Source organism: Bolinopsis microptera, chromosome 4, assembly GCF_026151205.1.
Source record: "Bolinopsis microptera isolate Bmic1 chromosome 4, MBARI_Bmic_1.0, whole genome shotgun sequence".
Taxonomy (NCBI): domain Eukaryota; kingdom Metazoa; phylum Ctenophora; class Tentaculata; order Lobata; family Bolinopsidae; genus Bolinopsis; species Bolinopsis microptera.
In genome coordinates, this window is record NC_087075.1 from 16208252 (window position 1) to 16234990 (window position 26739).

General features: G+C 37.7%; 2 protein-coding genes and 1 long non-coding RNA gene across 3 annotated transcripts in view; all 3 read left to right on the forward strand.

Moving 5' to 3' along the window:
• LOC134814257 (uncharacterized) overlaps positions 1-17768 on the forward strand; it is a 90704-nt gene extending 72936 nt beyond the window's left edge. The window contains exons 2-5 of the long non-coding RNA XR_010160135.1: positions 16644-16799; positions 17014-17117; positions 17270-17434; positions 17725-17768. This is a non-coding gene — a long non-coding RNA (uncharacterized LOC134814257). The remainder of the gene's footprint in view (positions 1-16643; positions 16800-17013; positions 17118-17269; positions 17435-17724) is intronic.
• LOC134814225 (uncharacterized) lies at positions 5547-7288 on the forward strand. Its single transcript, XM_063822288.1, has 5 exons — positions 5547-5832; positions 6031-6100; positions 6361-6390; positions 6564-6611; positions 6758-7288. Exons 1-5 carry the CDS (start codon positions 5683-5685, stop codon positions 6970-6972), a joined length of 513 nt encoding a protein of 170 aa, XP_063678358.1. The 5' UTR covers positions 5547-5682; the 3' UTR covers positions 6973-7288.
• A 6652-nt stretch (positions 17769-24420) lies between the features above and the next one.
• On the forward strand, positions 24421-25820 carry LOC134814145 (uncharacterized). Its single transcript, XM_063822185.1, has 5 exons — positions 24421-24537; positions 24664-24733; positions 24885-24911; positions 25100-25147; positions 25582-25820. Exons 1-5 carry the CDS (start codon positions 24436-24438, stop codon positions 25761-25763), a joined length of 429 nt encoding a protein of 142 aa, XP_063678255.1. The 5' UTR covers positions 24421-24435; the 3' UTR covers positions 25764-25820.
• Positions 25821-26739: the final 919 nt, after the last annotated feature.

The window sequence follows — 26739 nt, forward strand, 5'->3', positions numbered from 1 at the left end:
TGGGTTTCATTAACAAATGGTATTGGTTCCTTCTTCACAAGATTACATCTATTGTATAAATCCTGGGTCTTTATTTGACCTATACTTTGATCTTGATTTGTCCGTGTCCCTTTAGTCTATGAACTGGGCAATTTTAAATGTGAGTCTCACATTGAGTAGAACTTATATCACCTATCGTGTCAGTTATTATTAATTTGGAATATTGAAGTTGTACTTGTAGAATTTAGATGTACTTTGTACTATAAGTATATTTTAATCTTATTTCATCATTTTTGAAATAGAATGAGGATTTAAATTTTAATCGTCTTCAAGTTTTTAAACGTTAAATTTTCCTTTTTCTCCAGCCCACTGAATTTCTTAGAACTTTAGAAGTAGCGCGCGTTACCTAGCTTGTTATTGCTATTGCTAATCTACTGACCCGGCTAGGCGGCTAATCTACTGACCCGGCGCGCTGTAAATTGTTCTGTTCAACATTTTAAAGTATCATCCGACTTAACGGGTGATACTCGTATAATATCTGTTCCATCCAACTCGGCGCGCGTCCTGGTAGGTTGTAAACCTACAACATCCGACAAGTCAATGTAGATTGTTATAGTTGAAGCTTATCGGTTAGTTGCTATCAGTATCACTTGTCAAAAAGTATATCATATATGCTCCCCCCCTCCCCCCGTATTTCTCCGTGAAAAGCACAATAGCGTGAGTAGCTTTTTGTCGAGGTGCCTCGAAGTCAAAAGTGATCTTAAAAACAAAGTTAAACGATTCCCCGTTAAATTTTTGTCGTAAAACATCAACTTAGTGCAGTGCAGAATCAAACAAGTTAAAGACATATTTCAGGTAACACGACTCCTGTCCGACAGCGACATCTGTCCGACACTCCGACAGCGACATCTGTCCGACTTAGGGTACCAGAAAAAAACGACATCTGTCCGAAATTGTGAACTGATTTCAATACGACACATTTCCAATTAGAGACATGATCTGAACTGTTACTTGCTAAGTTGTATACGTAACATTTCCGATTTGAGATATGATCTGAGCCATAGTGATAGTTTACTATGGTCCGAAATTCGGACACATCGCCAAAAACGACTCCTAGCTATCCGACAGCGACATCTGTCCGAAATCCCTAATAGTAATTCGGCTGTCGCCGTCGGACAGATGTCGCTGTCGGACAGATGTCGCTCAATCGGGGCTGATAGATCCGTCGTTAATTTTAGTTGAGATTACTTCTTTAGCTCGGAACAGGTACTGAAAGATAAAATTAGTTGAGTAATTATGTTTAAATAATAATAAAAAGTGGAACTAGCCGCTCTCGTGCCGAAACAAACGACAAAAAACGTGTGAGGATCGGTTTAATCCTTTACCCTTGTACATTGTACATTGTACATTGTACATTGTACATTGTACATTGTACATTGTACATTGTACATTGTACATTGTACAACAGACCCTGCAGGTGGCGAACAGTTCACCCTGTTAAACTCTGATTAAGTTGTCCATCATTTATATTTAATTATCAAACCAGTCCCACGCTGCTTTTCAAAATAATATTTCGTTTGAAGTTACCATGGCGAAAGTAAACTAAACAAAATTTTGAAAATATCTTATCTCATAAATATACGCAACGGTAATGCTAATGGCATATCATGCGTCTCTGAACTCATCTGATTTTCTGTATATAATAGGTATGGTATTTCTATTGATGCTCATAAGGGCATATATGCGTATCCGCTCTATTGAATTAGCGATCCATAAATCATGATCCCAGAGATAAATGGGCGGGAGCCAAGGCAACCAAACAAAAATATTCCCCTCGTTTTGGGATTGCACCATGACAACAAACAAGCAGCTTTGCAGCGGACCAACTACATAAGTGATGGATGTTGCTAGGGAATCTCATTCGACTTTTATTATTAATGGCAGTTGGGACTCTCAGGAAATCCACTGCTATACTAAACTGCTGTATTACTAGTGTGTAGGCTTGGTTTTAGTAAATCAGTATTTATTTTGAGAGGATCTATAATACTATTCAACGTAAAGTTGAATAAGCTTCTTGGAGGAGTGCATTTGATCGGTTAATTTTTGCTAGGTTTTAATCGTAGTTATTTTCCAAAAAACTCAAGCAGTACAGCAAGCTATCCGAAAATTTAACTCAAATCAGTCATGTTGTCATGGTGATGGTGCAATCTCAAATCAGTCCATTGTTTTTGTAGTATTAAATCATGTTTACACTTATATTATATTTACTGGGCGGCGCTCAGCCTGTCATTCCGCCGAATCTTTATTGAACATAATTGATAATAGCCTAGGATCCCCAGGTAAATATTTTATATTATTACAGAGATTGCAAGACTTGTGTCCAAATTTGAATTTTCATTTTATAAATGAGCAGATTGGTTTCGATCGGTTTAAAGATGCTTGGCTGTAGGTCTTAAATTTTAGTTTTTCGAACCACCCCTCCTTTAAGTAGACTTACGTTATATTTTTACGGTCCCATACGCGAATTTAATAGTTTTCCTACTAATTGCTATTATATTCTTAGTTAAATACTATTCAGTATAACTATAACTTGAATACGATCTGATTCACACTCATTTGAATTAACCCACACTTCCGTTCTTCAAGACAAGGTTGTTAAATACGTCAAATTTTCGTGAAATAATACGTATTCGTATTCCAATACGTATTTAACAACCTTGCTTCAAGACGAACCACAACCAACAATGGCTGACATGTTGAGAATATTTGGCTGGCTGATGGCCGGGGGTGGAGCTCTAGCGCATCTCATTATTATTTGTCTTGGTTTCTCCACGGACTGGGGGCTTATCATGGTGAGTGGGACTTTTTCTATCTAACTTTTAGTAAAAAGAGTAAAAGTTTTATAAAATCCAGGGTTTGAAGCCACAGCTAATTTGTTGTTATAGCTTTCGCCGGAGAACTAATGGAAATTACATTGAACATACGGCATGCCAAATAATAGAGTAATAGCTCTGTCCTAGTTTTAAAACTAATCAGATATGTCTTTACCAGTAAGGAATTAATTTACATTTAAAGTAAATTTTTCAGATTTTGATGGCGATGCTATCAGGTGGCCTTTGCTGGATCATACGATCGGTAGAACTTCTGAACAACCATGGTTAGTACACTGTGATTCGATACTAAAACATAACTTTTACTGGTTAATCGGTCCGCATTTTCTTCGCACGATTTTCAGAATATTCCGACTTGTTTATCTTATTATAATGTTTTTTGGCAAAACGTTAGTTGATAAGCAAGTTAAGACATAATCGTAAGAACATGTATCACTGTCACTGTTAAATACTGACGAGTACAATTTCAGGGACAATCAACATGAGCTTCTTCAGTGACAGTGAGTAATATATCAATTCAACAATCATCCTAACTGGATGTCCTGTTTCAGTTTAAAGATTTGCCTTCTCTTTACAACACTTTCTTGATTTGTCTTATTGGGATGTCTTTTGATTTGCACCAACAAAATAATGATATAACAGAAATTAGAAATCTAATCTAAAAATACGTTTACTTTCAGAGAGACAATTGGTCGCCATTGTTATCATGCTCACCGGAGGAGGAGGATGTGAGTTTATTCAAGCTAGTTTTTTATTACAAATGGAAAATGGCGAATATTTTAACTCCCTAAGTGGAATTCACAACCCCTTATAAACTACCAAACCCATTACAAACTCCCCCACAGTTTTGTTCGGAGTATGTGGTCTAGCCCGGTATATCCAGCTCGTGGAACTTGTCATCACTTTATCTGGGGGGGACATAGGGTGGCTGAACTCAGCCTTCGGAGGACAATTTATATGTGCTATCATCGGGGTGGCAGCTACAGGTATCAATAGTCTCATCGCTATTGTGCAGATGAAGAAGAGTGAGCAGGTCGAGTAGGGACCTTATTTGGTCATGTTACCATGGTTACACACGGGACATTGTTAAGTTGTTACTTTTTATAAGATTGTGCACCTCTGGTCAGTAAATCCAGAGAAATGTGTTCGTTAGAAATTATTGTTTAATAAACAGATGCGCGAGAAATGTTTTTAGTTGCAGTTTAAACTTTAAGATTTATGTTTCTTGTACAGCATTGTAGATTTGGTTTAGTTTTTATTTGAATGTAAATAAATCTTGCAGTTTAAGATTTATGTTTCTTGTACAGTATGTAGATTTGGTTTAGTTTTTATTTGAATGTAAATATGAAATGTAAGTTTTGCTATTTTAGCGCGAGTTTATAATTTGATAGATAACAATGTATTATACATATCGCATAATGCATATACATACATATAATAATAATATATTTTACAATTTTTCGATAACCCAATGCTGAATTGATTTGAAACTTTTACAAAATAATACAGAAATATACAACATGGAAACTGAAATAAAATCAAATGGCGAGAATGTTAAGGCCGGTAAAATGCTCGGACTGGTTAGGGCAGGCACAAGTAAAGCAGAATTCAATTACACAATAATCACCATCAAAGACATGGCGTCCAACTTCTGCGATGGGCCGTGGAACTAGACCAGTTCGCTCAAAAACACTGCGACTTTCTGGGTCTAAACTCGTTGTTTCAGCATAAGAAGGGCAGTGTTAACGGAGACAATTTGTTCTGTGTGTTGGGTTTGAAACCGGAGGGAACTGGAAGCAGGGTTGGGAACTCGTGGTATAACGAAATTGATAAAAAAGGGAGAACCCTGGAACATTTTACTGTTATTATTATTATTATATTTTTCGTTTGGAAAATTGAAAATATAATAATCTGAATTTGAATCTACCATCATGTCTGGACCATTAAGTTCTAAAAATGATCATCATAAAGATCCTGCCATATGGGCATCTGATATGGCTCATCTATCCACATCAAGAAAGACGGCGGATCGGCAGATAATTTGTAAGGAAATTTTGTGTCAAAGAGAAAATTTTTAGATGACTTGTAAATTTTTATTTTTTAAAGCATAAAATAATTACTATCTGCGAGGAAATTTAAAAGTTTTTGAATGTGGGCAGCTCATCTAATAAATCCAGGTTGTCTCGAAAAACACAGAGACGCTCGGCTGCCGTGATGACGATTCCTAACATAATCCATATCATAAACATGAAGATATAGCGGAGTGACAGAGCTGAGCGCCGCCCAGTAAATTCCAAATTAATAGATGTGGATACTGGTGGGGAGGTCATAATTAATATGGGATTTGATTATCATATTTTGTGAAAATCGATTTTATTTCTATGCAATCTTATGCTCATTGCTAACAGTAACACAAGTTTGAAGCTGACACAGATCTGTGCATAATCAGTAATAGTAATACTAACTCGAAATAAAGTGCAAAATATTTGCATGTCTGCCATACATAATGCGATCCGTCATCCGCGCATGATGGAAATTAACGATTTTCTTGACCAGTTTACAGTTTCGCGCCGCGCACCAACAACAACTCAATCCAGAATATTGTGTAAAAACTCTTCAAAAATAACTTGCAAAGGAAGCAACTAAGCGACATTTGTGCCGATGCTGTACGTGCGCCGATGCAAGCTGCCATAAACAAAAACACCTCGTTCACTTGACATACGTTGCATGCCACTTTTCACTTACTCTTGACCTTGTACTTGAATCTTTTGTGCCTATTGATCGTCATTTCTGTTTTTCAAGACGAATCATAATGTCGATCAGTATCAGAATATGTGGACAGGGGTTTTTTCTCCATGATAAGTTGAGAAAATTGGGCTGGCTGATGGCCGGGGATGGGGCTGTATCGTATTTCGCTAATATCTCTATCGGTTTCACTACCGCGGACTTGGCACCTATTATGGTGAGTGGGATTTTTGGCTCGTATAAAATTCTTTTGAAGACACAGCTTATCTTTTTGTTATATCTTTCAGCTGAGTACTAATGGAAATGACATTGACCATACGGCATGTCAAATGATAGCTCTGCCCTTGCTTTTAAAACTAATTAGCTGAGTTTTTCCCATCTAGTCATTAATTTAGATTTAAAGTAAATTTTTCAGATGTTGATGGCGGCGCTGTCATGTGCACTTTGCTTTATCATACGATCGTTAGAACTTCTTCATAAACATGGTTAGTTAACTGTGATTCGATAATAAAACATAATTTATTCTAACTAACTAATTAACTTTTATATAGTTAATTGGTCTGCATTTTCTTCACATGATTTTCAGAATACTCCAAATTTTGGACCTTAAGTTCTTATACAAGAAAAGCAGTCTAAACCAGTAAGAATGATGGTATAATTTAGTCCAATTAATGTTCGTTCAAATAAGGTCCGATAAGGTATGTAACACGTAATAAATACTTTGTACTGACGAGTACGATTTCAGGGAAGATCAAGTTCAGCCTTTTTAGTGACAGTGAGTAAGATATCAATTCAACAATCATCCTAACTGGATGTCCTGTTCGAAGATTTGCCTTCTCTTCATAACACTTTCTTGATTTGTCTTATTGGGATGTCTTTTGATTTGTAACGAGAAAAAATAATTTAACATAAATTAGAAATCTAATCTAAAAATACGTTTACTTTCAGAGAGACAATTAGTCGCCATTGTTATCTTTCTCACCGGAGGTGGAGGATGTGAGTTTATTTATGCTATTTTGTCATTACAAAGGGAGAATTTTATTCCACAGACCTTTTGGGTCTGTATATTCATTCGTTTATTGTCTCTACTCAGAGGCCGGAATTCACAGCCTCTTATAAACAATAAACCCCCACAATTTCAGTTGTGTTCGGAGTATGTGGTCTAGTCCGGTACATCATTGTCCTTGAACCAATCTTCGCTAATCCATATTTATTTACTTTGTGGCAAAAAACAGATTCCGCACAACAATTCTATTGGGCTATCAACGGGGTGATAGCTACAGCTATCAATACTGTCGTCGCTATTGTGCAGATCAAGAGGAGTGGCCAGGTACAGGTCGAGCAAGGACATGGTTAAATTGTTACTTTTTATAAGATTGTGCACTTCTGATCAGTAAATCCAGAGAAATGTAATGTTTTCGTTAGAAACTTTGCGTTAGAAATGATTTTTGTAGCAGTTTAAGTGTCTAGTACAGTATTTTAGTTTTGGTTTAGATTTTTATTTGAATGTAAATGTTTGCTATTTTAGCGCGAGTTTATAATTTGATAGATAACAATGTATTATATTATGTATAATAACAAACTGTATACACCATTTAAATATTCAAAACCCCACGAAGGAAATAAGACATCCTAATATGGTGATCACTATCAGTGCAGACCAAACAGCAAAATAGTTAAGATTTATTCCTCCAAGCAACTCTGATTTGCTAATATCTTTAGCTTATTAAGCTCTTTCAAAGGGTTAAGTTTTAAACCTCTACGGGTCAAATCATTCACAATAATCTTGGAGCGAGAAAAACATGGGTGAATTCTGTTTTATCTGTATTGATGAACATGTTGAACTCCTTGACGACTTCCTTGGCTATTGAGTATTGGGAGGATAGCTTCTAGCGATTCTTTCTCTACATTCATGAAATTACGGTCGTCAGAGTACGCTTACTCAAGTGGCATTCCTCCTTTGGATATAGGAGGGATGGGTATGTGTGGGGGAGACTCTACTAATCTCTGGCGAAATTCAATAAGAGCTCCTGCTAAGACAAGAGTGAAGAGCTTACCAGAAAGGCTATCACCCTGAAATGACCGGAGAAGGCTCTAAAACACTGCAGATAGTTATCCTTCCACTCTAACCTTGGGCATAGAGTTGGCTAAGAGGAGTCTTACCAGCCTGACATCGTCGTCTGTGGATCCAGCTTTGACAAGAAGATCTAAAATAGTCTGGTGTTTGATTGTATCGAACGCTCGAGAGTCGAGACATGTCTAATAGCTAATTAATAGATGGGTTGGGTATAGACATTGTCAATACCCAACCCATCTTGTTACAATCTTTCGATAAAGTCAACCGATGCTGATTTGATACTTTCAACAAATAATACAGAAATATACAACATGGAAACTTTAATAAAATCAAATGGCGAGAAAGAATGTTTAGGCTGGGAAAATGCTCGGACTGATTGGGGAAGGCACAAGTAAACAGGATTTGACTGTACTATATGATTGGGAAACCAGTTATATCCATGTTAGAGCAGACGTGCTCTGGACTTTTACTCTGGCCCCCAAGATCTTGTTACAATTTGTAAAATACCTTAGTTTGTATATTTATGGCGGGTAATACTAATATTATGGTGGGTAAAAATAATGGCGGGTAAAAATATGGCGGATTTTCCGAAAATTATTATGCCTTGTACCCTGTCAGAACTCCAAAAATTTACTCGGCGGGTTTTATTATTGCGGGTAAAAATAAAAATATGTTGTAATTTCCGAAAAACCGATGAGCATCATTTATTATTCCACATTTTATTGCTCCTTTGCTTTATTATATTTCTAGAAAGCCCGTGGTAACAGGGAGGAAGCTAGTAGTATTCTTTGAAATAAAATTGTAATCACATACACATACAGAAATATTCATCCAACTGAAAATACAGCCGATTTAAATGTAAAACAATTTAAACACAAAGTAATTATCACAAAACTGATCAAAATGACGTTAATTGCACGTGCGCGTTTCAACACCGTTACCATGGTTAGGGGTCGTTCACATATTACGTAATCAGCCGAGGGGGGGGGGGGTTTCAAATGCTTACGGTTGATTACGGGGGGGGGGGGGGGGTTTTAGTCGTTGATTACGTAATCAAAATTTAAATTTTTTACCGATTTTCGAAATGCAATTTTCGTTTAGTAAGTGCTTTGCGATTATTTCATTCATTAATCCGTTGTGATAGCTTTTAATAAATAAATGGCTTAATATGAACATGTAATAGATCTATTACATGTTCATGTTAAGCCATTACATGTTATCTATAGTAATAAAATTGAATTAGTAATAAAAATTAAATCAGTAATAAAATTAAATCAACGACAAAATTACATTGTAGGAGGGGGGTTGGGTCTTGATTACAAGGGGGGGGGGGGGGGGGGGGGGTGGGTCAAACCTTGATTACGTAATATAGGGGGGGGGGGTTCGGTCTTGATTACGGTTGATTACGGCGGGGGGGGGGGTAAAAATTGCCAAAATATTGATTACGTAATATGTGAACGACCCCTTACTTTGCAACTTTCTGTTTCTCATCTGAATTGCAAACAAATCTTTAAGTTCATCTGCATGGCCTAGAAACTTTTCTCATATACATCTGATGACCCACCATAATATTTGATAACAATGATTATAAATTATTAATTACCTTAAACTGTCTGAATCTTGAGCCATAATGAACGAGGGAAAGTCTGACATAAATCTTCAACTTTACCAAAAATTGAAGAGTTATCTTGGAAAGCAACGAGCAGATTTCCTCCAAATTTCACTGCGCAGCCTTATTTGTCTATCTACTAAAGTACTCAAAATTTCAAGGATTCACGTCAATAACTTTGGTTGTATCCAGCAAAAATAAACCCCTTTATTATTTTCCTTCATAAAATGAATTAGCAAATGATCATTTGTCCTGTCCCTTTACGAAAACAAGGCCCTTGTAGAATAGAATTACGCAGTAAATCAGACTTATGAGCTTTAAAACAATTGATGAAATTATTCAAGGTATGTATACATATAAATTCCTTCACGAGATCGGTTAGTTGTTCGGTACGAGAGTGTATTGTGTGATGTAATGTATATTGTATGTGGTGCTGAAACTAGTATTATCTGTAATAAATATACGTATAGTAACTCTGGGGCGTAAATTTGAAACGTAAACTTGGGGCGTAAACTTTATTTTTCTTTTTTCAACTATTGAAATGGCAGTAACAATGCTGTACACATCAACTCTTTCCATTCTTACCATAAACTCATAAGTCATATCAGGGATTTTCAACCAGAAATAAACACCATGTTTTAGAGACATGCAAGTAGAAAATGAAATCAGAAATAAACTTAGATCGTAAATGATCATAGCTATTATAGACGGTCGTTAATTCAACACGAAATGGAATCTTCGTTTTAACTAGAAGGTACTTTCGGTCACGCTGAAGACGACTAACACATTTTTAAAAAAACTCGTGCTATTATTACCACAAACTCTCGTATCACTTACATCTTTCAAGACTTCCCGTGTCTTGTTTTAGATTTTAGTCAGCATTTCATGTAAAACTTTTAAACTTGTAACTTGTAAACTTGTAAACTTGTAAACTTGTAAACTTTTAACCACATTTTGTGGCACTATCCGTCGCGGAGTAGAGTCCGCGGCGGAGCCGCCGGACTCCGAGCGGACTCCGAGCGGACTCCGAGCGGACTCCGAGCGGACTCCGGCGGTGCTCCGCCAAAATGTATTTACACTGGACTCGAGTACATTTTGGCGGACTCCGAGCGGAGCCGAGCGGACTTTAAAGTCCGCCGCGGACTCCGAGCGGCTCCGCGGCGGCTCGGCGGAGTGTCCGCCGCGGACTAAGCCACTAGGCGGACTCCGGTCCGCCGCGGACTCCGGCGGAGTGCTTGGCGGACTCCGCCGGACCTCTCCGCCAGACTTGAATCCGGCGGAGTCCGGCGGAGCTTGGACTCCGCTCGGAGTCCGCCGGACTCCAACAGAGTCCACTGACTTCCGACCTCCGACTTCCGACCCTCGGCTAAATTTGTCACGTGACATACAACATAGCCAATAGCATTTTGCGATATTGTGGTCAGATGAAAAGGTCGCTAGTGATAAACCTTAACCATTACCCTCACAATGTCAATAGTGTACAACTCTAGTCCTAACTTTGACCCTATAATGTATAAACGTTGACCCTAACCCTCCACCAAACCGCCAGCAGCGAAATATCAATGTCATTGACTGGTCACGTGACCAAAACAATTTTTGTCATATTATCTCATATAGGGAAGCGTTTTTAGTTTTACACTACACGTTGCATGTGGCGTCATTCGGCCGGATCCCAGCAAGCAAAAATACGTCGACCATCACAGGACGACGCCAGCACTCTCTACGCTCGTCGAGCTCCGATCGTCCTGTGACGAAGTAAGGACGAAGCGAAGCCTGAGGTCCTCAGGTAACATCGACCACCGATTGAAAATTCAGAGATTTTTTGACATAAAGGTCAAATGTAAAACTAAAATCTTGATGTTAATTGATTGACGACGTTGGACGTGACGTCAATTTTTGAGCACAGCGCGAGCGCATGCGGAAAAGGACCGCGTAGCTAGTCAAGATCCCAGGAAAAGTTACCGGCCAGCGGGCGCGCCACCAATATGATAGTTTCGATACAGCTGAAGACACCGCGCGTGTCTGTCAAGTAATTAGCCATTACAATTCATGTTTAGATTGCGCGCGCATAGGAATTCTGTCAAGAATAGTTAAATTTGACCACAAAATGCCATAAATATATTCACAATGATTGGATAATGATGGTAAAAATTTAATCTTTAAAAGAATTTTTGAATTTTTAGTTTTCGTTCAACAAAACCGATTTTACAGTTCAAAAGCAGAATTTTCAACTTTTTAATAACAATCCCTTCACGCCGCGCCGATATGTGTTTCTGTACTAATTTGCGCTCTTATTTCGCGTTGGATACTTTTACCTATAGATATGTCATTCTATAATTAGGATTGTTTCTGGGGCTCGCTTGCAATATATATATTCAACATTTTCTTTCCTATTTCCGTACATTTTGTATTTTCCTCGTTCGTGGTAATTAGTTTTTATTAGCACAATGAGCAAACGATCACGTACCGAAATAGAAGTTCAATTTCTTAGCGACTGTGTATACTCTGCGTTAGTCAAATCTGGATACTCAAAGCTTCCTTTCTGTAAGTACATTTTGGCACATTTTGTATTGTCAGAATTTGACGGACGCGTAGAAGACCATGTGAATCAATTTCCCCATTATTTTGGTTACGTTCGTAATTACTTGGATTCGCGAAATTTTCGTCGAATTATTGGTCAAGCCAAGTGTATCGCCGATAATAAAGAGGTTTTAGATTCTCTTAAGCAGACTTATAGGAGTGATCAAATTCGCATTTCACATGAAAACAGTAGGCCACAAGTAGAAGGCGTCCCTTGTAGTGTTTGTTTTAATTTGTCAAACAATGACGGAGGTGATAATTTGAAAAGTAGATGCAACAAAATTTTATCCGGATTTGCTAATAACGAGTTAGGTCGTGGAAAGAGTTTTAAGGAAATCCATGAATGCATTTGCAGGACTTCCTACGAAATTCTTTCTAGCTACGATAAAAGTGTCGAAAATTTCGAAATATCTTTGAGCGAATTAAAAGTGGAATTTGAGCGGTACAAATCGGAACTAACCATCAATGTTGCAAAATTCAATGATCATTTAACCGAGGCTAGTGCGCTTATCCACTATGGCAGTGGTCTTTCAGGAAGTCAGGTCGAGAATTTAGACCGTACTATATTTTGCACTGAATTTTCTAAAACAGACATCGAGCAACATCTGTCTAATCTACCAGATTATCGCCACATTAAGTCATCCGATCCAAATATTGAGCTTGGGGACCTGTTTAATGAATACTGTTCGCACGTCCTTACGTACCATTTCGAACCAAGTTTCTTTAAACTGGGTACAAAATATAGTTTAACTGGCCCTAAAGGAGGGAAAAGATTGTCCGATTATGCACAATCTGTCTGCTTAAATTACCTTTTACTTCCGAGAAATCATGGTATTTACAGTGAGTTAAGACCCATACTTGCTGTCCACAGTAATGCTCGGACACGCTACAAGCCCCACCCTCTAGTTGACGATCTTTATATCCCAAGAATTCCTCCAGCTAGTGTCGCTGATGAAAAAGTTGAAATACTAAGAGAACTCCAATCAATTTTGCTGGGGACTCCCCAGATACCACTTTTGTATGAAGGTTGGGATTTGGTTAAATCATGTCCTAAACAGGTAGCAGCTAACTCACGATTAGTTGACCTTATGTCAATTAGAGAACATTCCCTAAGTTTCCAGTCTGGTAATAATTTCTTGAAGGCCAAACCAAAAGAGCATTACCAAAATTTGTCGATTGACGAGGTGAAATGCACCTTAAAGAGTTATAGTTTGATTTGTGAGAGCGACTTCCAAAAATACGACGAAAGTTTTCTTAGAAAAAAACTTGAAGAAGCTGAGTCTACAAGGAGCTTTGCAATGTGGTATGATCACGCCGTTATTTTAAACAGAAGTTACATCCTTTTTGTCGTTTGGCCTTTATACAGCAAGTCCCTTTACCAATCAAATGATCTATGTGAAGGGGATTTACAAAAAGCTGTCGAGCAAATTTACATCCATTACATAGCTATGTCTCCTTCGACAACCAAAAGCGAAGAGGCATTACAAGAATTTAGAACTAACCAGTTAGCTGCCTTTAAAGTTACAATTAAAACAAACTGCGGAATCGAATTCACGGACAGATTAAAATTTGTGAATGGCGATGCGCCTGTAAGGAGTGTTGAGAATGGTTCAAACAAGAGTGGACCGTATCGTAATCCTACCTTATTAGAATGCTTCCCTATAGATCATTATGAATATTACGAAATTGTAAAATTTGAACACATGACATTCGACAAAACTACAAAACATGCTAATAAAGGTGGGTTCTTCGAAAATCCTGAAAATCGCGGAAAATCGCTACAAGATTTAAAAGATAAACCCGCCTCAGCATTAGAACTAATGAAAATAAGATGGCCACATAAGCGTCTTGATAATATGAATAGCGAACAGATAAAAGAGTTTTTGAAAAATGACTTAGGGGGTATAAGGCGACCCCCTATTCTATTCATGGCTACTCCTGATAAATCACCTGAAGAAATTGGTCTTGAAGGGGCTGAACTTTTGGGAAATGAATGTCTTCATGGTCTCAGAGGCGAAACCCTCAAATCATTCAAACACATTCCAGGACCTCAAGGTGACGGACCATTAAAATTAGTACATGAGATTATATCCAATTGTTGTAATTTTGATTACGGATCAAAACACGAAAAATCTGGCGAGTCAGTTTTTAAGAATTTAATTGAAATTGTCCAGAAACTAGAAATGAAATTATTTCCAGACGGGTTGTCCTGTAATATTTGCGGGGATATTTTTACTTTGTCAATTGTGACCAAATGTCCTAAATGCCTTTATTATACTTACTTCAGAGCACTTCTAGAAATTCATATATTTGGATACAAAGATGAGTCTAAACGGTCAGGTGCCTCCACATTGCTGCTTCATAATATAATTTTTGTATGGTTTAAAACTTTGAAAGAAATACAGATTACGATACCTACTGCTCTTAAAGTTATTAATTCTATTTACTTCCTCGGCATAGTTTACTACATGGGTCCAACATTCGAACTTACTAACTTTTTGTCAGTGCATGCCGGACGCATGGAAGATATTTTTCGGCAACTGAAGGTCTCTGCTCACAGTTTTACCAATCGAAAACACTTTCAAGAGAGTTTCCTGCTTAATGTCCTAAAACGTCAAGAAATCTCCAGATACTTTAAAACTGCAAACAATTTCAAAACTTATCGTAGCACAGTTTCTTCTGCCATCACTGCATTTCATCAAAGAAGTCCTATTCCTGACATTGTTTTTACCAAAGAATTTATAACGTCCAACATCCAAGACTTTGCAGGACACGTTTATCGCATTTCAAATTTTGTCGTTTCCAATACTAATGAACGATATATGAGTTTGTCCTCGGAAAACGACCTTAAATTCTTTTCCTCTAGAGAATGTCGCTCAGAAAACTGTCTGTCATCATGCCCACCATGTTTATCAAAGTTATTTCCTGATTTCCCAATCCACAATATATTGACATCAACGATTGAGATAATTCTAAATACCAAAGCTGCTATCTATCAGAAATTTGCTTGCAACATTTTTGTCAATGGTGGGGTAGATTTCTCCAATTTGCGTAAACTATTAGGTCAGGGCCCACTATTAACACCTGATATCATAACGTCAAGCGAAATAATAGAAAATATTAACATTGATAGGGAAAATCCTAGCAGACAAAAGCTGCCAGCAAACTTTTCGTCAATGTTGAAATTATTGATTGAAATGTTTCCCTCTGATCCTGAAAAATACGATAAGCTTAAACACAGCAACATGGCTAAATGTATTTCCAAAATTCTTAACGCAGTCCCAGATGAAATTATTCACTTAGACAGTAGTAGTCGCAGATTAGCCTTGGCATCATCTAGTTGTATTAAGGATCCAAAAGACAGTAATAATAATAGACAGCATAATGAATTAGCATACTATACAAGTAGGATTACGGACTCAATTGAACTCATAAGCACCAAATTGTTATCTTACCAAAAAGACATCGACAAACTATCAGGTGCCGTAGATAAATTAATTACTAATAGGCAATCAACCGATTCCATTGAGGACAATCAGTTTGTCAAGAAACTTAGAGAAAAACAAAAATTAAAGCTCATAGCTCTCGAAGTCTTGAACAAGCTCACCTATGAAATTAATACTCACAATTATTTTATGTACAGATCACTATAAATATTAGAGCAAGCAAGTCCTTGTAACCTATTTTGTATCATTCAGTATGATTTATTTTGTGTCGATTTCAAGTATTATTTATTTTGTGTCAATTGTTCGGTGTAAGTATTAAATAAGTCAGATTGATTCTATTGCAGTTATTTTATGTATCGTGACAAATTTATTTTATGATTGATTTATTCCAAGTTAAGTCATTGCATTTATATTATTTTTATTACATATTTTTATCTTGACTAAATTCAACAAAATTCAACGAAAATTTGTCGAGCAAAACATGTTTACATGTTTTTGAATCCAAAAAGAGTAGTTGCGAAAATTATTTGTTTATTATATACATTTTTAACATTATTTTTGAGAGAAAGATTGAGAAATTGACTGTTGTGTGAGGAGCCATGAAGTACTCATTGAGTTAAGATCCCCTATTCGATCCTGCTAGTTGTGTGGTTGAAAAACACTGCATTAGGCTAGATTGTGGATCATAGTGTTGAGCTGGCTCAATGACTGCCTTGGAATTCACACCAGGAAGGAAATGAGCTACCAAATTTAGTTATGAAAGATAGGGAAGGGATTTGATGTAGTAACTTACATTTTTACAAAGTAGTTGGGAAGTAGTTGCTAAATAAATGCAGGGTAAAGTTTAGTTGGTGTAGTAAAAGTATCATGTTAAGCTTGTTTTCTTCTGGAAAAGGTCAGTGTCTCGTTTTATTATTATTTTATCGTCTGTTATTGTAATTATAAGAATCATAATTTTGTAACGTTTTAAATCATTTGTAAAAACATAACAAATATCTGATGCTGCTTTAATAGGTAAGACCTCCTCGTTGGTAAGCAGTGGGTGATGCAGATTTTGTTGGCTATGATTAACCGTTTGTGGGATAATGGCAGGGAGTTTATCCTTATTTTCACGTTTCACAGTAATCGAATTAACATTTTGCTCTTAGAACATTCGCTCGAGAAATATATTCCCTGCCATTGCTCATTTAATGCTGTAAAACATCATCTACAAGCTTGATGTTTTACAGTATGTTATTTTTCCAGCTACAATTTTTGTATTAGCAGACTATACCTTATTTTATTTTAAAATATTTTAACTGTATTTTAAGTGTGAGTGCAGAATTGAACTGTGTTGATATGTTCCTACAAGATTACAACTGGTTGTACTGTAAGTCTTCTGAGTACCAGCTCAGTACCCCTCACCTTCCTGGTTATATCGTAGAGAAAATCTGACTTTGCCACAACTACGTTCATATTTTGTACAATACAAGGTGATTTTCATTCAGTTTTAAGTCTGTTTAGTAACATTTTAACGTGAATATGACATCACCTGACTATCAGCTCTGTTCTATGCTCATTGAGAACGTTCAAATCAAATTACAACAAAATTGTCATTTTTTCCGATTCTTGGAATATAGTTTAATATTTCATATCCCTTTTTGAATGGTGATTATGTTATTTAAAATAATCTTATCTTAACTTCAGACAGTGTTTCGGAGGGTGACAGTTCCTTCGCTTAAGTACACCAAGACTTCTTTTGAGATGAGGATAAGAATTAGGACCGGTGTCCAGCTTTCCCTGTACGAAAGGTAAGTTATGTCTATCTCTGAGAGCACGTTTCCTTGATGTGTGTAGTGGATTTTTGTTCCGGGGTAGGTGAGACATGTTTTGGTGGTTTAATAGTTAGCACCTGTCCCAAATGGTGATTATGTTATTTATAATAATGTTATCTTAACTTCAGACAGAAATTCGAAGGGTGACAGTTCCATCTCTTAAATACACCAAAACTTCATTTGAGATGAGGATAAGAATTTCATTTTGGACCGGTGTCCGATGGAAGGGAAGTTATGTTTCTCTGTCAGCTTGCCAAATGTTTTCTATCCTTCACTGCAATCGTCAAAAACACGTAAGTATTAATATGATCTTAAATTAAGAATTCTATAACAGACGCGCGCGGCCCTGAATCTTACAGTGCCTCTATGTCAAGGTGACACCCTTTTCCAGCCATTCCATATAAAAAGAGATAGCTTAATTCACATTCTTCTACTGTTCTAGCAAGTTTTTGACTACTTATGATGTATAAAGCAAATAGTGTCAGTTAAGTAAAACAGAAAGCGCGCGCACATACGCGCATATTTTCTTTTTGATTGTATTGTCGATATTATGTATTATTTATGTCTACCCAAATTTTTTCAGGGAGTCTACTTAAAGATCATGAACATTTTCAACATTCGTCTGAAGGAACTGTAGCGTAAATATATCTGCAAAGACAGAACATTCTAACTTACTCACCGGATTGGATCGAGCTGTTTTGAAATGTGAAACAAATGAGTAACCTATAAATATTTGTTTTATTAGAATTGGTTTAACCCCCCAGTTCCATGGCCAGATATTATGCCAAATTATTAGACGGAGGTCCATTTCCCGTAGATCATCTCCGGAGATGATTCTCCGGCTCCGTCAACTGTATTAGACGGAGATTAAGCTCTGAGCTCTCCGGGAATTTCTCGGAGATTAATTCATACATAATCATACAGAATCAACAAAATTACCGTAGATGGTCTCCGGTCATGGAACTGCAAACCGGAGAAATATCAGTAGACGATCTCCGTCTAATAATTTGGCATAATATCCGGCCGTGGAACTGGGGTGTAAGGAATTGCTTTCTTATGATTTAAATTATTTATAGCGTTGTAGGGCCCTGAAAGTAGATGTTTGGGGCCGTTCACATTACGTAATCGGAGCCCACTCGGAGAGAGAGGCGGTGTTTATATGATAACGTTTGTGTAATTTTAACACAATAACTAACTTGTAACTGTAAAACTGGTTATATAGGGAGTAAGGGAGCTAAAATAGGCTGAAAAGTGATGTCTTAACATATGATCGGAACGACTCTCAGCTGTTTTATTGTAATTGGTGCATCTTGCTCTTATTATTTAAATTTTAGCGTTGTCATGTAGGCCCTGAAAGCAGATGTTTGGGGCCTCGGGCCATTTACATTACGTAATCATTGCGAAGAGAGAGGCGGTCTTCATATGATGTTTGTTTGTGTAATTTTACGAGCCAGATGTTTTGTGTTTGAGTCAAAAGTTCTAAATATTCTGTTACTGCAGTGCACAGCAAGTTCATCGAGTGTAGTATGAACTTTCAGCACATAAGATAAGAACTACTGAGCAGCTGGATAGTTACTCATTCAGATGTGAAATCATTGTACATTTGTTTAATCGAAAGACGCTTTCAATTTTGTTCAAAACAGTGTTCACTTCAATTAAAATTAATGGGATCCACTTGATTATCCCAAAGCAACAAAATGGACAGAAAAGACTATAACAGTTTTGGAAACTACTTCGTAATAAGTGCTGCAGGCGATCGGCAAAATACGTACTCTTATCACTTATCTTCACGCGCATTTCCAAATATGGTCATGCATGATGACGTCACACGCATAACAACGGGTTTATTTTGCAAAGTTATTTTTCTAGCTTGTTGCGCGCAGCATCAAAAACAGTTTTTCTGTAATAACTTTTTAAAATGAGAAGCCCCAATTTTCCTCCTGGGGAGGTAACGTTATTTTTACAAGACGAACATTTTGCAAAAAACCGGAAGTCTCTATCTTTTTTACTTCCGAAGTTAGGCCCCTAACGGTTAGGTTTCCTGGGATGTTGATAAATATTCGGCTTGTGGCGCGATGTGTTGCTCTAAGTCTAACTATAGCCCTCTCGCTTGCAGTTACTGGGCCGCGCTCAGCCTGTCATTCTGCCTAATCTCTATTAACAACATTAAAGCCTGGGGTCCTCAGGTAAGCTTGCAGTAGCGCGCGACCGCCGGAGGCGGAAATGACCTGGTTAGCTAGGTAAACGCGATGTGCCTTGTAGGATGAAATCCTACTAGCTGACGCCACTCACAGCTGTGCTGCTCGCTGTACGTCAGCGATCGAAATTTATACGCGTATCCCCCGTTAAGATGTGCCACCCGACGTGCCACACAATTTTTCTCGTTGCTCGTCGCACGTCGACGAACAACGAAGCTCGTTGCGACGCGCAATGAGCTGCCAGGCTAGGACATCGTCCTGGTCCAACAAATTTTGGCGAGCGATTTTCTCCAAAAATTTAATGAGGGCGCCGACTTCCACTCTGGCTAGGTTTCTTTTTACCCAGCGCGCGTTCCTTAATGGGATGAGGTAAAATTAGGTAAAAAGAATCCACTGACTTGGCCAGAGTGCTTTCATAAAACTCTATTACTAGCTTGGCGTTGTAGGATTATATACTTTAATTTCGGATCGAGTGAAGCGAGTGATACACATTACTTTGATTAAACTCATGCTGATCACAATACAGTACAGGGAAATGGGTAACACGGCTTGCAGTCGCAGCTGCGGCTCCTCGCTGGCGGTAATATTTCAATGAACAAGAATTAAGAAAGAGAGAATTTAAGAAAAAGAGAATTTTATTTGCCAAAGAAATTGACGCCGTCAATCAATCAACATCAAGATTTTAGTTTTACATTTGACCTTTATGTCAAAAAATCTTTGAATTTTCAATCGGTGGTCGATGTTACCTGAGGACCTCAGGCTTCGTCCTTACTTCGTCACAGGACGATCGGAGCTCGAAGAGCGTAGAGAGTGCTGGCTGGCGTCGTCCTGTGATGGTCGACGTATTTTTGCTTGCTGGGATCCGGCCGAATGACGCCACATGCAACGTGTAGGGTAAAACTAAAAACGCTTCCCTATATGAGATAATATGACAAAAATTGTTTTGGTCACGTGACCAGTCAATGACATTGATATTTCGCTGCGGACGGTTTGGTGGAGGGTTAGGGTCAACGTTTATACATTATAGGGTCAAAGTTAGGACTAGAGTTGTACACTATTGACATTGTGAGGGTAATGGTTAAGTAGGTAGTGCGCCATCGACAGTGAGCCGCGCGTGCCGACTGTAGGATGGTTTTTTAGCGCTAATTTCGGCCAGCACAATTTTCTTCAAACAAATAAATATTGAGTATCCTTCCCGACCTCCAATTGCAACAAAAATTGGTAAGCTTACTCATAGACTTACAAGGAAAGTGTCCGAAAAATTTAAAGCATATCCAATTAACAGACATTATGCTAAAAGCAGCGTATTTTGCCCCATTTTGATCACTATATCAACTGCGATATCCACCAAATTTTTCGGACAGTTGTAAAAGCCCTATTGGAAGGTCGTCGCCAATTTTCAGAATGATCTCATTTAAGGAACTGAAGATAAATCCGAATAATACGACAAAAATGGTCAAATTTGGACGAATTTGGTCAAATTACGCGACTTTTACAGCTACTTTTGCTCCAAAAGCCGCGCACCATCAAATATGGCACTTAGGCGAAATTCACTGATCTTTCCAAAAAGGTATGACAAATTTGGTATTGTGAAAATTCTCACAGTCTCTAGAAAACACTGGTACAAAATTTTTTAAAATCCGAGCAAGTTTATTTTTATCGTGCACCTCCTAGGTTAAGGTTTATCACTAGCGACCTTTTCATCTGACCACAATATTGCAAAATGCTATGTTGTATGTCACGTGACAAATTTAGCCGAGGGTTGGAAGTCGGATTTCGGAAGTCAGTGGACTCTGTTGGAGTCCGGCGGACTCCGAGCGGAGTCCGCCGAGCTGGCGGAGTCCGCCAAGCTCCGCCGGACTCCGCCGGATTCAAGTCTGGCGGAGAGGTCCGGCGGAGTCCGCCAAGCACTCCGCCGGAGTCCGCGGCGGACCGGAGTCCGCCTAGTGGCTTAGTCCGCGGCGGACACTCCGCCGAGCCGCCGCGGAGCCGCTCGGAGTCCGCGGCGGACTTTAAAGTCCGCTCGGAGTCCGCTCGGCTCCGCTCGGAGTCCGCCAAAATGTACTCGAGTCCAGTGTAAATACATTTTGGCGGAGCACCGCCGGAGTCCGCTCGGAGTCCGCTCGGAGTCCGCTCGGAGTCCGGCGGCTCCGCCGCGGACTCTACTCCGCGACGGATAGTGCCCATTTTGTCTCCATAGATCGTATACATTTCATAACCCACTGCATCCATTTACAGATGATACCCGTAAATATCTGTTTCAACACAGCTCGGTGCGATATAAACCTACATCCAACACTAAACAAAATGTATAATTATCCTCATGTTATGTTGAATATCTTGACCACAACTCGTTCGAGACGTTGAAGAGTCATTAGGCAGTCTCGCCACTGCTTCATATTTCTCATGGGGTCAAGTTATGTGTTGTTATATGTATGTAAACCCCATTGTTAGTGTGGAATTGTTTGAATTTGTAGACGCGCGGAGTAAATATTTTTACATTCCTCGTTTCGTAAAACATTAATATAGGGAGAGTGACAGTCAACATGAAATTGCTTAAATCTTAAATAGCAAAAATCTTGATAATGTTTAAATATATAGGTCCCAAAAATGATCTCTGGAGATAATTAACAGTTCGAAATCGATATGTCAGATTGTCAGAATAGTTGTATTAAGCATCAATTAAATAAATTAAATTAAACAGCAACAGAGTGAGTTGATAATGCTGTTCTGGGATTAACATATTCCAATCAGTACACATTTACCAATAGTTTTTATATCTTCATACATCAGTGATGTTGTAGGTTTACTACCTACTGATGTGGACTTTGGCGAAGTATATTTTTGACACGTGACAGTTCGGACGCAACATTTTAGGTGCGGTAATATTTTGCAAATAGTGCGAATCTGCATCTGTCTAAACTCTAAATGTTTTTATGTGCGGCAAATTTTGAGACAAAAACACCGCAATTGAGCTCAGAGCTGACCAATTCGTCAAATTTGCAAACTTTAGGCACTCTCAGGTTTGATTATTCAACAGCGTAGCTGAAATTGTTCAGGAAGAAGGGTCGGTTTTTGGTCAAATTTTAGTGTTTTTTGCCGGGGGCCGGGATCAGGTACTAAGTTCTGTAAATCTGTACGTGACGTCGACTAAGTGTAATTTTGGAATTTTTCAAAAGACCCACCCATCCCCTGGCCTTTGCACTTGCAGTACCAACTTTTTTTCAGATAATAATTCAGACACCCACCCCCTTAAGAGAAATTACGGTACTAACTGTGTCTTGGTATATAAAATAAGATACCCCCTAAGTACCATGTACTAACTGTTTTTCTGGGAAATGAGCAGCAGACCCACCACTTAGTACAAAAGTACTAACTGTGTTTTGAAAGAAAATATGACCCACCACCCCAACGTCACGTCCAGTACTAAGTGCATGATCCCCCTGTAAAGTCGAACTTAAGGGTTTTTTACAATACGTGTTGAACTAGGGGTACCTTTCTGAAAATTTTAGATTTATAATTTTAGATTTAAGATTTTATTTAATTTAATATATTAATATTTAATTTAATTCTAGAATTACCATCACAGAAGGTTTTACATTTAGATGGATAAATGGGGCTAGTTGACGAGCATAATTTATGCAGAGTATTCAATAGTGTGTAGAAGCTAAAACTAAGTCCGGAAAACTGTAATATTTTCTAACTATAAATATAATTACATTATTATATAAGATCATTCGGCCTCTTTACCCTCTTTTGTTTCTTCATAAAATATCGATAATATTAAAAGTTGCTGCATTAATTACGGTGGATCTTGTCATCTGATTTGTAAAAGTAATCCTTATTTCCGATGTTACGTCATGAAAATCGTTTGACCCTAACCATAGTAATTGTAGGCATTTCGATCTTATCTCATTATAAACAACGGTACCAATTACACAAATATAATGGAACAAATATCAGCTGATGGTGCGAAAAATTGCGGTCAATAGTGCGATTCCGTATCCACCGCACATGTTTAATGTTGCTCAACAATATAGTCTATTTTGTATAGCCTTCATGTCTTAGAGGTCAAATTCCACTCGTTATTTAGAAAACAAGCTTTGGAAAACATATCATTTACATTTTCTTCGCTGACAAGTCTGTCTAGAACAATTTAAAAATTCCTCGCCAAGTTCTTTAGTATTTTAACATTTATCATAATTCAATCACTTTCAACATAACCTTCGTTTAGAATGAGGTTAACTTGGTTAGCAGTTCCAACTACAGTTGAAGTAGATACCAGATAAGATGTGGGATGCTGATAGCCAGGTTTGCTTGCTCGCCGTGGTGCATTTAGAAAACTAAAAATTCTTAAGAATTTCTTCAAGATCTTAATTTTGTGACCCATCGGCATCTATTTATGACTTAACCTATCATGATTATGTAATTGGTTTTTGGAGAAAATTCTCAATTTGTCGACATATTCAAATTTTGAGTGTAAGACGCACAGATCTTTTTATGGAAAATACCCTAACCATAGATCTATTTAATTTCATTATTATGGAATGCTGGAATGCTAGATTTCTGCAGGAAACGTACAAAATACCGCCTGATCATTGGGCCTACGCCGTACTTTACTCTTGTCTCTTTTCCATAAACCCGTCCCCAAACTCTTTTGATTTTTCCTAGTTTGATTTTTCGCATGTTGTTGGTTGGTTTAACGACCCTAAGATAATGATATTTCATATTACTCTAGAGTCTAGTCTCTAATATGTTTATGTTTTTTACATGAGTTCCGATGATTATCTAAGTCGAGTTGAGCTGCTTGTTAAAAATACTTTCGTGATAGCCACAATTTAGTTTGTTTACCAACGAAAACGGATTAAGTATATTAGTGCACGTGACAGCGGACCAGCGGTAAGGAAATCAGCTGACACGTGTCAACACATGCACATTGCACATGTCAATTAGTTCCACCTCCGCACTACACCCAATAAAGTTACTTTCACATTTTGATTTAATAAAGGTGGTCGACCATCATGCGGGGCATCAGTCATCCAACTTTGGAAGACGCATTAACGATATTAACCCCAAAATCAATGTAGAAACATAAGATGGCTGAAAGAAGCGTGCCCGGATTGATTTTATCAGTGGTTGCGACTATCCTTCTCCTTATCCCGCTATGTCTGTGGAATGTTAAAGAATCTGTCGTCCTTGTGAGTTATTTAAAAAAGCAAAATCAGATTGAGTTTTGAAATTCCTCCATGTCACATAGTACTAAACCATTTTTTGATACCTTAAGAAGAGCGTGTTCATTGTTAAAAGATAATGAAATTCCTAAGGTCCTTATAGCATTCCTGGCTGTTGGACTGTGTTCTATCATTAGACTACTCGTCGTACTCAACGCAAATGGCAAGTACTCTTTTATAACATCATGTATAAGATAGATTTAGACATGTCTTTCTATATTTAAAGTATAGCTTTACATACTAATTACGAACTGTTAACCTAATAAATTAACAACTTTTAACTTAATAAATTGACAATGCTTATTTCCTGTCAGGCACGGAGATAGGAGTCATCAATGACAGTGAGAACTTTCATAATATTATAATGATTAGAACTAAAATATAGCTCAGCCAGGAGTGGAATCGTTCTATTCATACTAATTCCAATAGACTACAGCTCACGTTGTTCAAATATACGATGAATGAAAATAAATTAATAAATTATTGTTGTTAATAATAATACATATTTGTTACATGTTTGTTATTTCAGATAAGAAGATGGTTAACATGCTCGTCGTTGCAATCGCGGCAATTTCTGGTAAGTTTACCTGACTTAACAGTGTAAAAGTTTAGGGCAGAAATAAAAAGAATGAACAAGGATTGAAGTTTAACCAACTACTTGATCAACTACTTGATCAGACCGATTCACCGATACATGTGCATACGTCATCTGGGAGCCGCCAGTTGAGCAATTGCTCTCTGACTCGTGGGTTGAAAACATCGTGTACAGCACTTCGTGAGTAGTACAGTACTTCACAACGATAATCCGCCTCCCCAACCAAATATCTTAGAATTGAAAATTGGTATGTACCTATACAGCTATACGGACACCACACACCTTCTGTTTTCTTTTTCACAATTTCTAATTATCGGTATTTAGTAATATACAGTATTCACTAAATACTAATAAAAAATTACTAATTATTAATTACTGATTACTAATTACTAATTACTAATTTCTGCTAATTTCAGGTTTGTGTGCCTTTATTGCCTTCATCTGGTTGACTGTTGATATAGCGGAATACAATAGCAGCCCATACTCTAGTTTCTTTAGCTACAATGCGACATTCTATTTCGGATACGGGTGTGTAGTTGCCTCTGTTGTTGCAAGCATTGGTAACATTGGGCTAGGATTTCTTGATACGCGTGTGTAGTTGCTTCTGTTGTTGCAAGCATTGGTAACATTGGGCTAGGATTTCTTGATACGCGTGTGTAGTTGCTTCTGTTGTTGCAAGCATTGGTAACATTGGGCTAGGATTTCTTGATACGCGTGTGTAGTTGCTTCTGTTGTTGCAAGCATTGGTAACATTGGGCTAGGATTTCTTGATACGCGTGAATAGTACAATGCTTCCTGCGATTCCTGGAACACGTGCTGAAACACGTGCTGAAACACGTGCTGGAACACGTGCTGGAACACGTGCTGGAACACGTGCTGGAACACGTGCTGGAACACGTGCTGGAACACGTGCTGGAACACGTGCTGGAACGCGTGCTGGAACACGTGCTGGAACACGTGCTGGAACACGTGCTGGAACACGTGCTGGAACACGTGCTGCAACACGTGCTGGAACACGTGCTGGAACACGTGCTGAAACACGTGTTGTGGAATCCTGTAATATGCTCAATTTAACTTGTAATAATAGCATGGACAAACTCTTTACTTTTAGTTAGGATAGGATGACTATTAGGTTTATAATTATATTACTATCGTATTTAAATAACATAGTGGGGTAGTCAGACATACTATGTTACATAGTGAAACATCACGTGGGGTTCTGTTTATATGTTGGGTAATAACAATAGAATTTATAAACAGTATGTTTTTTGTAGGTTTCGAATTTTTATGCTTTACTGAGTTTGTGTTGCAAAAGAATAATACATTTTGAATATATCTTGAATTTCTTAAATACATCTCTGTCGTGAATTTATAAATATTTGATTAAATATTGTGTGTTTATGTTTAGTATTAGTAGAAGTATATTTACTGTTTAGTTGTATGAGTGACATTATGTCGAAATTAGTTCTTTTAAAATCAGAAGGCTGTTTTTGTAATTTTATGTAATCGAATTGAAATGATAGACTCGGAAATTGAGTAGAGCGATGTTGATGTTTAAGCTCAAGGTATCAAAG